We start from the raw sequence: 12,738 nt of genomic DNA, 5'->3' as shown, positions 1-12,738 counted from the left end.
TGAAACCAATTTTCTCAAACTGTTTCATACAATCAGAGAACAGGGAATCCTCCCCAACTCCTTCTATGAAGCTAACATCACACGTATACCAAACATCACACTAATACTAAAACCGGACAGACATGTAACAAAAAACAAACAAACAAAAAACAAAAAACAAAACTATAGGCTTATATACCTGATGAACTTAGATGCAAGTACAGCAACACTTCAGAAGTATTATTATTATTATTTTTTTTTCAAGGTAGGGCTTCACTCTAGTCCAGGATGACCTGGAATTCACCATGTACTCTCAGGGTGGCTTCAAACTGATAGTGATCCTCCTACCTCTGCCTCCTGAGTGCTGGGGATTAAAGGAGTGTGCCACCATGCCTGGCTTCAAAAGCATTATCCACTTTGATCAAGTAGGCTTCATCCCAGGGATGCAGGAATGGCTCAACATACAGAAATTGGTTAACATAATATACCACATAACTAAACTTAATCACATAAACAGGATCGCTTCAATAGATGAAGAGAAAGCCTTTGACAAACTACACCATAACTTCATGATCAAAATGCTGGAGAGAAGAGAGATGAATGGTTTATACATCAGCACAATAAATACAATATATAAAGCAGCTTAGTACATAATGGGGAAAGACTCAGGAAGTTTACCCCTGAACAAGACAGGGGTGCCCACTCTCACCATTGTTCTTCAACGTAGTACTAGAAGTCCTAGCCCAAGCAATAAGGTTGGAGAAAGAAATAAAATGGATACAAATTGGAAAGGATGAAGTCAAATTAGTCTTATTTGCAGATGACATGATCCTATATATATTATATATATATATATATATATATACACACACACACACACATATATATATATATATATATACACATACATACACACACACACATACATACATACATACATATATATATACATATATGGTGACTTGAAAGTTTCCATCTCAAAACTTCCAAAGTTGAATAATTCCTTCAGTAAAGTTTCAGGGTAAAAAATCAGCACACAAAAATCAGTAGCCTTTTTATAAGCAAAGGACAATTATACAGAGAAAAATCAGCAAGGCTGTTTTATTTTCAATAGCCACAAAAAAATTAAATACCTTAGAATAACACTAACCAAGGACGGGGAAGACCTATATAATGGAAACCTAAAAACACTCAAGAAAGAAACTGAGAACTTAGGCAGATTTAAAGACCTCCCATGCTCCTGGATAGGTAGAATTAATATTGTGAAAATGGCAATTCTACCAAAATCAACATGCAGATTTAATACAATACCAACAAAAATACCAGCATCATTTTTCACAGAGATTGAAAAAAAAGATCTCAAAATTTATAAGGAACGGCAGAAAGCCTTGGATATACGAACATATCCTCAGCAAAAGGAACACCTCTGGAGGTATCACTACACCCGAACTAAAGCTATATTACAAAGCCAAAGTAATACAAACACTACAGTATAGCATAAAAAAAAATATAGGGCTGGCAGGATGGCTTAGTGGTTAAGGCATTTGTCTGTAAAGCCGAAGGACCCAGGTTCGTCCCCAGGACCCATGTTGGCCAGATACACAAGGGGGTGCATGCATCTGGAGTTCGTTTGCAGTGACTGGAGGCCCTGGAGCACCCATTCTCTCTCTCTCTCTCTCTCTCTCCCTCTTTCTCTGTTAAATGAATAAATTAAAAAAAAAAGATGAAGAAGAAATATAGACCAATGGAACAGAATTAAAGACCCAGTCTTTAAGCCAAGTAGCAATAGCTACTTATCTTTGACAAAGGTACCAATAATGTAGACTGGAGAAAGGACAGCATCTTCAACAAGTGGTGCTAGACAAACTGGATAACTACATGTAGAAAAATGGAATGAGACCCACTCATCTTACCATACACAAGACATAAGACCTGAAATTCTTCAACTACTGGAAGCAAAACAATGAGGAACTTTCCATCTTATAGGAGTGGGGAAGAACTTCCTTCACATAGTCCAGGAAATTAAACAATCTCTCATCCAATAGGATCTCAGAAAGCTAAAAAGCTTTATGCGTTTACTTATTTTTGGTTCTTTTTTCAAGGTAGTGTACCTGGAATTCACTCTGTCAGGGTGGCCTTGAACTCATGGCAATTCTCTGGCCTTTGCTTTCCAAGTGCTGGGATTAAAGGCATGAGCCACCACATCCAAACAGCTAAAAAGCTTTTGCACAAACTTACAATAAACAGAGCCAATAGGTTACCCACTTAATAGGAGAAAATTTTTGCCAGCTAAACCATTTACAGAGGCCTAATATTTACAATCTACAAAGAACTCAAAAACTAAAACAACAACAACAAAAAAAACAATAAATGGGGCAGAGAACTTCTCAGAGGAAGAAATACAAATGGCTAACACATACTTAGAAAGACATTGAACATCCATAACAATCAGGGAAATGCAAATTAAAACAACTATGAGATTTCCACCTTACTCCAGTAAGTACGGCAATCATTAATAAATCAAATGACAGAAAATGTTGGCGAGGATATGGGGAAAGAGGAACCCTTATTCACTGTTGGTGGGAATGCAAACTCGTATAACCACTATGGAAATCAATATAGAGACTGGGATTCCTGAAACAGATGAATATATAACTACCAACAGACCCAGTTATTCCCTTACTGGACATTTACCCTAAATGCTCCACACTTCATTACAGAGATATCTATTCAACCATGTTCATAACTGCTCAATTCATAATAGCTAAGAACTGGAATCAACCCAGGTGCCCATCACTGGACAAATGGATAATGAAGTTATGGTACATATACACAATGGAATTCTACCCAGAAGAAAAAAAAATGATACAATGAAATTTGTAGAAAAATGGATGGAGAAATTGAAAGGGAAATTAATAAAGTTTTAGGACTAAATAATAATGAAAGCACAACATACCAAAACTTATGAGACACAATTAAGGCAGTCCTAGTAGGGAAGTTTATAGCACTAAATGCCTACATTATTACAAAGAGATCTTAATAACCATCCACCTGAGGGCATGGGTAAAACAGGAACAATCCAAACCCCAAAGTACCAGATGGATAGAAATAATCAAGATCAGAGCAGAAATCAACTGGAAATAAGGAATTAAAATAATCAACTGAAACACAGTCATTTCCTTGAAAATAAATAAATAAACATGTGGTTAGTAGGTCTAGAGCCCTCCTGTTTTATAGAGTTACCTGTGCCAGTAATGACAGCTGGAGATGTTTCCATTGCTTCTGTGAGCCTTTTAATTAGTCACTTGGGAAGAGTGTTGAGCTGTCATCAGGCTGTGCCCTAGGCCTCCTCCCACCAGGCCTGATGCCCTCCCATGTGATCCCAGAAAGTAGTAGAATCCGACTGCTGCTATGCAGGTCTGCCAGGTGCTCAGAAGTGACAGCATATAGAAACAGCATTAAAAGTTAACTGGACTGTATTGCAAGAACCAAAAATGCGTGAAGTGTAGTTGAATAGAGTGGTCTGTTGTCCCTTGTCATCTAAGGACCAGACTTGAAATTGGAACTCACAAGGAGGTGAAGTGCAGTCAGTAGCCCAGGGGGTGGGAGCTAGGCTAAGTAAGGGCAAGAAGGTTAGAGAATTTAAGGGTGATAGCCTTTCCCCAAAGCCTCAGCCAACTCACCAGAATTTTAATGTTCACATATGTAGGATTTGTTCTAACCAGTTTTCATGACTTTTGAAAATATATTTCAGAGATTTTTCTAGAAAAGAATGCTCCAAAAACCAGTAAGTAGCAAAGTCTCTGTGTGTACACTAGGTAATTATTATAAGTCAAGTCTGGTTGTTATTCCCCAGGCTGCTATTTTTTTTTTAAATTTATTTATCAAGGAGAGAGTGAATGAGAGAAATGGGTACATCAGGGCCTCTAGCCGCTGCAAATGAACTCCAGATGTGTGTGTCTCCATGTGCATCTGGCTTATGTTGGTTCTGGGGAATAGAACCTGGGTCCTTAGTCTTTTCAGGCAAGACCTTAACTGCTAAGTCATCTCTCTAGCCCTGGGTTACTGTTTTAAAGATAATTATTTTAAAGAACTCCTAGGTGACTAAAAATGACAAAAAGGCTGGAGAGAGAGATTGTTTAGTTGTTAAGCTACTTGCCTACAAAGTCAAAGGACCCAGGTTTGATTCCCCAGGATCCTTGTAAGCCAGATGCACAAGGCAACAAAAGCATCTGGAGTTCATGTGCCGTGACTGAAGGCCCTGGGGTGTGTGTGTGTTACTGTCTCTCTCTCTCTCTTTCTCTTTCTCTCTCTGCCTCTTTCTCTCTTTCAAATAAAATAATTTTAAAAAGGCAAGAAGAGAATTATAAATACTAATGTTAAGGTGACTTAAGTTAGTTGTAAAGATTCAGTGAGATGTATAATAAAGTGCTTTTTTAAAAAAGATAGCTTCATAACTTCTGAGTCAAAATGAGTTAACCCCAAGTTGTAACATTAGAACATGTTATGTACACAAACAGTGTACCATTAAGACATAAGCTATGGGGTATCTTGTCTAAGTTTTATCTATTTCAATAGTCATGGCTAAAATGTAAAATTTCTTTATATTAATCAAAATAACTCTAGTATACATCAGATTCAGATTAATTGCTACAGATATATCTTTCTAGAATTAAACAAAGAACATCACTTGTCTCGCTGTGTTTCTTTTTTTGTGTTTGTTTGGTTAGTTTTTCAAGGTAGGGTTTCACTGTAGCTCAGGCTGACCTGGAATTCACTCTGTATTCTCAGGGTGGCCTCGAACTCATGGCGATCCTCCTACCTCTGCCTCCTGAGTGCTGGGATTAAAGGCATGCGCCACCATGCCCGGCTCGCTGTGTTTCTTTTTCAAACAAAGTTTATCAAGGGTTATATTTTGTCCAGCTTAGACAAACAGGTGTTTTTTTTAAACAAGCTATTTTAGTTTATTAATGACAGGTTCTGTTTACTTTTACTAAATTATGTATAATCCAACAGCTTTAGTCAAGATTTTACTTAAGCAATTGTCTCAGATATTCATATATTTTCTAACTTACTTGTGAAGGGAGAGACAGAAAGAAAGAAAGAGGGGGGAGGGTAAGGGAGATAGGAAGAAGGGAGAAGGGACAGAAGGAGAGAAGGACGGAGGGAGAGGCAGAGCATGGGTACACCAGGGCCTCTGGATACTGCAAATGAACTCCAGATGCATATCCAGATGCACTTTGTGCATGCAGCTAAAATCTGAAACATTATGAATATCATATTAGCATCCCAAAAATTCTGATTTCCAAAGCCAGGCATAGTGGCCCCCACCTTTAATTCCAACAATCAGGATGCTGAGGTAGGAGTATCTCCATGAGTTTGAGGCTACAGAATGAGTCCAGTTTAGCCTGGGTTAGAGTAAGATTCTGCCTTGATAAAAACTAAAACAACAATTTTTTGAGTTTTACACATTTATAATTTTGGACTTTTGGATTAGAGATGTTCAACCTGTAATAAATGTAGCTTCTGGGTCAAGCCAAAGGGAAAAACATTTTATTTGCATTGAGAGCCCTTTTTGTTAGAATTAAATTCTATATTTTAGATAGATTATATAGTATACATTCCATACACAGCACAACACTTCACAAAATGCAGAAACATGAGTTGAATTAAGATAGATAAATTTAAAGTGTGGGGGTGGGGAGGGAGGGAATTACCATGGGATGTATTTTATAATCATGGAAAATGTTAATAAAAATTAAAAAAAAGATAGATAAATTTAAAAATTGATTAAGATAAAGAAAATGACTTTTCAGATATATTACTTTCACAACAAAGAATTTCACATTTTCATCTTGGACTTTCTAAATAGATAAGATATGTAGAATCATATTTAAGACTTGAGGTAGAAGCCAGAAGTGGTGGTACACACCTATAATCTTGGAACGTGGAGGCAGGAGTTCAAATACAGCCTTGGCTACATAGAAAATTTGAGGCAGCCTGTGCTACATTAAATCTTATCTCAAATAAGCAAACAATAGACCTAAGATGTATAAATTGTGGCATTTTAATCAGAATTAATTTTTCTATAGTGAAGATTTTTATTGAAAAAAGTTCACTTACTTCTTTAAATATCTCCTCAGCATGTTCAAAAGTACAATATTTATGGTGTGCCATAAAATGAGAAAGTGACATTCCATCAAAATAGAGATGAACAGATAACTTGCCCCATGGATTTTCAGGCAATTCCTATTTAAGTTCAAAAAAGAAGATTGTTATTTTTAATGTTTAAACTTTTTTTTTTTTTTTTTTGGCTTTTTGAGGTAGGGTCTTGCTGTAGCTCAAACTGATCTGGAATTCATTATGTAGTCTCTGCCTGGTCTCAAACTCACAACAATCCTCCTACCTCTGCCTCCCAAGTGCTAGGATTAAAGATGTTCTTCCCTGGGTGCAATTGCTTGCCAATCCTCGCTGCAGTCTACCTGCTTTTCTGAACAAAAAGAGCCTAACTTTTCACTCCCCTTCCCGTTCTTTCTCTTCCTTAGATGCTGGTAGAAATGCTTGTCCTGACACTTTGGGGCCTTCCCACAATTATATCCCCAGCTTCAATCCTCTGATTTGGCAACTCCTTCTTCCTTTTTGGAGACCCCGCCCATTCTCTTGGGAGTCTTTCTACCTTTTTCTCAATAAATCCTCTTTGCCTCTTACTCATGCCTCATTTCCCATGTTTCTGATTTTTCCTGGTCATAAGACAAAGAATTCTTGACAAGGTGAAATCTGAAACAGTATACTGGTAAGCTGACCGACAGAAATTTCTCTCCATTTCCCATAGTCCTACCTTTGTCTAAATTTATCTTCCCATACAGAAAGGGGAATTGCCTTTAATCGGGTCTGCCTGCTTGCTTCTTGGTAACAAATGAGTCATCTGTAGCACCACAGGGAAATACTAGAATGTGCTTTTTTATCAGAGTCTGTAGATGTTTGTGTGGCAGTATAGGTCCTGCCCTTACCACAGAAACTCATTTCTCCCACATGTGGCTGCTTATACTTGGAGCCCTGGCACCTTCTACCAGTATGGCATGGCTTGCTTGTTTTGTCATACTTTATAGTCTTGACTGAATTGCCACCTGACTACCTCCTGACATGGAGCCTCCTGTCCCAAGCACATCTATTATTATCATTGTTCTCTGCTTTTTTTTTTTTCTTATTATTATTGGTTTTACAAGGTAGAGTCTCACTCTAGCTCAGGCTGACCTAGAATTCACTATGTAATCTCAGGGTGACCTTGAACTCACAGTGATCCTCCTACTTCTGCCTCCTGAGTCCTGGGATTAAAGGCATGTGCACTATGCCTGGCTTTGTTCCCTGCTTTCTCTTTCATGCACTCATCACTACCTAACATACTATAGAGTTTATGTGTTTATTTAATTATTTTTTGTCTGCTTTTTATCATGAAAATGGAAGTACCACAGGCCTTTCTGACAGCTCTGTTTAGGCCTTGGACAGCATCTCTCAGTGTATCTAAAGACAGAGGAACCCATCTGGGCTAGGTATGGAGTCAAGAGGAATGAGAGGCATTGAGCATTTATAGTCTGAGAAACCAAGTCCTCTCTGCCCCAAGCTAAGCTACCTCGACAAACTAAAAAAAAAAAAAAAAAAAAAATTGTTCTCTACCTCTCTTTAGTAATCTGCCAAGGAGTTTTAGGCACTCTCAGTACCAACCTATCTTGCTTCCTTACTTCCCCCTCTAAATCCTGCATACGAATGGATTTCTTAGGTTTGTGTCATATTTCATTAATTAGAAAAGGTATCTGAGGATAAGGAATATGACAGGGTTCACTAGAACTGTGTAACTCATACAGTGCTGCACTAAATAGCAGTCTCTTGAACACTACAGCATATATTCGTTTTAAAAATATTTTCATATATTTGCAAGCAAGAGAGAGAGAGAGAAAGAGAGAGATAGACACTGGGTGTGCCAGGGTCTCTTGCCACTGTAAATGAATTCCAGATACATGTTGTTACTTTATGCTTCTAGCTTTATGTGGGCACTGGGGATTTGATCCTTGGCCGTCAGGTTTGCAAGCAAGTACCTTTAATCACTGAACCATCTCCTCAGACCATGCAGTATGTATTTATAAACATCCAAACCATGTGATCCTGTATTATATGCAAATAAGTAAACTACTATTAGTAATGAATCTTTCAATTACTGCCACTGATACTTATGGAAGTTTTCAGAAATTTGTTCAAAATTAGGCTTATTTAAAACAAGTCTAGTAGTAATTTATGTTAACAAGTAATTTAAATTTATATAAGAACATACACATATAACATGGCTATCATCAAAAATACACCTCAAATTATGCAAACTATAAATTTTCACAGCAAATAATTTAAATTGACTAGGTATGCTTTATAAACAAATTACCATAATGTGAACGTCCACCTCTCTCTTTGAAAGGAGTTCCTGAAGCAACTCTATGGCATCTGGCTGCCAGACATTCCCAACCTGTGCAAAATGAATAGACTCAGATTCCTTCACACTTTCACAATGTGACACAGAGCAAGGACAATTTAAGAGACACAGAACTGACCATAAGCAGGGAATGCTGACAGCAGGATCAAATGCATAAAGGAATTATCACAGGTATAGCACTCATTCATAAAATGTTTTATGTTTTTAAGATGGGCATGATGGCTCACCCTCTTAATACCAGTACATGAGAAGCTGAGGCAGGAGGATCATTCTGAGTTTGAAGTCATCTTGGGCTGCAGAGTGAGTTCCAGGTCATCCTGAATTAGAATGAGACCCTGCCTCAATAAAATAAAATAAAATAAATAACATAACATAACATAAAATAAAATAACATAAAATAACATAAAATAAAATAACATAAAATAAAATAAAATAAAATAACATAACATAACATAACATAAAATAAAATAAAATAAAATGGGTCTAGAGAGATGGCTCAGAGGTTAAAGGTGCTTCTTATAAAACCTGCCAAGCCAGGTACAATTCCCTAGCTAACCACATAAAGCTGGATGGGTATTTGTTGGCAGCAGCAAATGATCCTAGTTGGCAAACTTGTGCATGCACACACACACAAATGTGTGCAAATAAATAAAAGTAGAATAAAAATAAATTAAAAAAATAGGGGCTGGAGAGATGGATTAGTGGTTAAGGTGCTTGCCTGCGAAGCCTAAGGACCCATGTTTGACTCTTCAGATCCTATGTATGCCAGATGCACAAGGTGATACAATCGTGCAAGGTCACATATCTGGAGCTCAATTAAAGTGGCTGGAGGCCCTGGTATACAAATTCTCTCTCTCTCTCATAAAAAAATAATAGGGCTAGAGAGATGGCTTAGTGGTTAAGGCAGTTGCTGGCAAAGCCTAAGGACTCATGTTCAATCTCCCTCCAGATCCCATGTAAGCCAGATGCACAAAAGTGAGGCAAACACAAGGTTGCACATGCCCACTAGGTAGTGCAAGTGCCTGGAGTTTGATATCAGTGGCTGAGGCCCTCGTGTGCCAATTGTTCCTCTCACTTTCTCAAAAAAAAAAAAAAGAGAAAATAATAATAAATTGAAAAAAAAATGGTATTAAGCTTTAAAAACATCAACTCAGTTTGGAGAGATGGCTTAGTGGTTAATACACTTGCCTGTAAATCCAAAGGACCCAGGCTCAGTTCTCTAGGACCCATGCAAACCAGATGCACAAGGTGGCGTATGAGTCTGGAATTCATTTGCAGCAGCTGTTGGCCCTGGCGTGCCCATTCTTTCTCCCTCTCTCTGCCTCTTTCTCTCTTAAGTAAGTAAATAAACAAAACATTAAAAATAAACTTGTGAAGGATATATAGCTCAGTTGGAGGAGTGCTTGGGTGGCATGTACAAGGTCCTCACTTTAATCCCCAGTATTGTATACACGAGATATGGCAATACACATCTCTTGGGACCTTGACTGTATAACAAGTGTAAGGCCAACGTGAGCTATAGGAGACCATGTTACAACAACAACAAAAAATTCCTTAAACTTACAAACTAAATATTACAATACAAACTTTAAAACAAGCTGGGTATAGTAGCTAACACCTTTAATCCCAGCACTCAAGGAGGCTGAAGTCGGAGGACTGGCATGAATTTGAGGCTAGCTTTGGCTATAGAGTAAGTTCCCAGTCAGCTTGAAACAGAATAAGATTAAAACAAACACCCAGGGTGGGAGAGATGGCTTAGCAGTTAAGGCGCATGTCTGCGAAGCCTAATGACCCAGGTTCATTTCTCCAGGTTGTTGGACCTTGAGAGGCCTGGGCGTGAGGCCTAGTGGAACTTCCTGAGCCTAGCTAAAGTTTGGTGACCTGCCTCTGGCCACCTAGGACACAGCAAGACGCCTAATGGCTTCTTGCCTGCTACTTCCGTGCAGGAGTTGGAATTATCATTTCAATAGTCACAGTTTACTATTGGCCCTTACCTCTTCTCCCATCCTAAAATCCCCGCCTTCGTCCCCAACATTATATAGGCAACTGCTTGTAACAATAAAGTGAGTTCCTGTGAGTTTCTGCTTACACAGGACTCCAGACTCAGTGTGGTTTTTCTCCGGTGACTAGGAAAGGTTCTGAGTTGTCCGACGCTCATGCCCCTTCTCCTCAACCCCTTGGGAGGAACCAGCGGGCCTGGTCCTTCCTTGGCACTACGTACATGCTGGTGGAGCCCAGCACAAGTCCTATGTAAGCCAGATGCACATGGTGGCACATGCGTCTGGAGTTCATATGCAATGGCTAGAGGCCCTGGTGCGCCGTTCTCACTCTCTATCTCTCCTTCTCTCGGTCTCTAATAAATAAATAAATAAATCTTTTAAAAATTTCTAAAAGAAAAAACAAACAAACACCTAAACACCTTTAAACACAGGCTAATATGCCTATGCAGTGCCTTTACATGCTAGCAGTATTCATCAGGGAGCAGGAATTGCCATGACTTCATGTGTTTCAAGACAAAAGCTACATTACATGATAAACCATATATAAGAATGTTCTGGGTCTCCAGGGATACTAACTGAACTACATCCCCTGCCCAAGTTTAAAGCATAAAACATTTTTTTCATTTATTTACCTGCATGCATATGTGTGTGTATCTGTGTGCACCACAGGGTCTCTTGTTATTGCAAAGGAATGCCTGTCTGGCTTTATGTGGCTTATGAAATTGAACTAAATCATCTGTCTTTAGATAGCTATACTCTAGTAGACATTTTGAATTCAATATTACAGTGGACTCCAAGTCTGAACCATCTAGCTAAGCCATACCTAATCCTGGAGCCACATAAACAGTATGAGATAAGGAAGGCTTATTGTTTTAGATCACTAAGTTTTAGCTTTTTTATATAGCAAGTGGTCATTAATATACCACTCTTTTATCTGATTTCCAGCTTCATGTTTATTGTGATTTCATTAAAGAAATAACTAAATGTTTAGAATCTTTATGCTGTTTCATTTATGAACAAGCTATTTTGTTTCTTTACTTACAGGTTTTATAGCCTATAATTTTGTAGTTTTCTTCATAAAGACCTTTTAGCTGTTTTATTAAGTTTACTTGTAAGCCTTATATTACTTGTGTTGCAATTGAATTTAATTTTATATTCTAATTTCTAAAAATTATAAATATAAAACAGTATTTAAAAACAGCCATTCCACAAGGTACTGAGTACTCACAGGTATAGTATGATGGAGCTGACAAGGAATACAAAACTGGGGAGTATCAGGATATAGCAAAATAGGATAAAGATGACACTGTGGAATCTTCTCAGTGAATCCATGATCCAAATATTGTACCTGAGAAAAGCCAAATAAAATTTGGGTTAAAGTTTGTTACTAAAAGACATATGACAGAGTTGCTAGTACTAAAAAAAAAAAAAAAAAAAAATATAGATAAATGTCAGGGTCCCTGGTCTTGAACAAAACCATGCCAGCACCCACAGCTCCTTCAGTAACTGCTTAGGTCCCCATGGCGTCAAAGGTATGGAGGTGCCTATGGCTGGAGTACAGCCTCCAGGAACCATCCTAGAACATCTTTAATACTGCTATCTGGGTAAGGGGTGAGTAATGAGGAGAATGAATGGAGATCTCATTCCTGCAGGCTGCCACAAGATGTTATCCTACTTCCAAAGAAATACTTCCTGGATAGGACACTTGGAAGGTCCCCCAACAAGGCCAGATTAGGCATGTGGGCCCTGGTCACCTCACAGATGGTTCGTTGCTATACAAGAGTTTATCTAACAAGGATGTAGCTCTGATGGATGCTGCTTGTGCTGACAATATATATGGGAAGTTAGCTGGCTAATGCTGGAAGGTACACATGTAAATCAATGCAAGGCACAAACATGGCTGGATAGCTGTCAGGCAATATAACAGTGTGGTACAGGTCATGCTTGCTGCTGGGGCTGAACTAAACTTTGGAGATGATTTTAGCAGTGTCTACAAGACTGCTAAGGTAAAAAGAATACACTCCTGGGAAGTCAGGTCACCTAAAAGGATGAATTCAATAGGCTGAACAACCATGCAAGCAAGCATCTTTAACTGCTGAGCCATCTTTGGAGCCCAAAATATACAACCCTTATGAACAGGATGCCATCTTCTTTTGCTCTTCTACTCTATTTCCCAAGACAGAGTCTCACTGAACCTGGAACTGTCTAGTGACTCTCCTGTCTCTGCTCCTCTTCAGCACAGTGGTGCTGGGGACAGAACTCAGTTCCACATCTACAGCC

General features: G+C 38.4%; 1 protein-coding gene across 2 annotated transcripts in view; it reads right to left on the bottom strand.

Moving 5' to 3' along the window:
- Rnf17 (ring finger protein 17) overlaps positions 1 to 12,738 on the bottom strand; it is a 203,402-nt gene that overhangs the window by 27,542 nt on the left and 163,122 nt on the right. For both annotated transcript variants that reach the window (XM_004665887.2, XM_004665886.2), the window contains exons 27-29: positions 11,687 to 11,806; positions 8,411 to 8,491; positions 6,103 to 6,228 (exon numbers count right to left, since the gene is read on the bottom strand). In XM_004665887.2, the coding sequence (XP_004665944.2) occupies positions 6,103 to 6,228; positions 8,411 to 8,491; positions 11,687 to 11,806 (327 nt within the window). The remainder of the gene's footprint in view (positions 1 to 6,102; positions 6,229 to 8,410; positions 8,492 to 11,686; positions 11,807 to 12,738) is intronic.

This window comes from Jaculus jaculus, chromosome 3, assembly GCF_020740685.1.
Source record: "Jaculus jaculus isolate mJacJac1 chromosome 3, mJacJac1.mat.Y.cur, whole genome shotgun sequence".
NCBI classification, from domain to species: domain Eukaryota; kingdom Metazoa; phylum Chordata; class Mammalia; order Rodentia; family Dipodidae; genus Jaculus; species Jaculus jaculus.
Note: the sequence above shows the minus strand (reverse complement) of the source record. Positions and strands in the feature narration are given on the sequence as shown.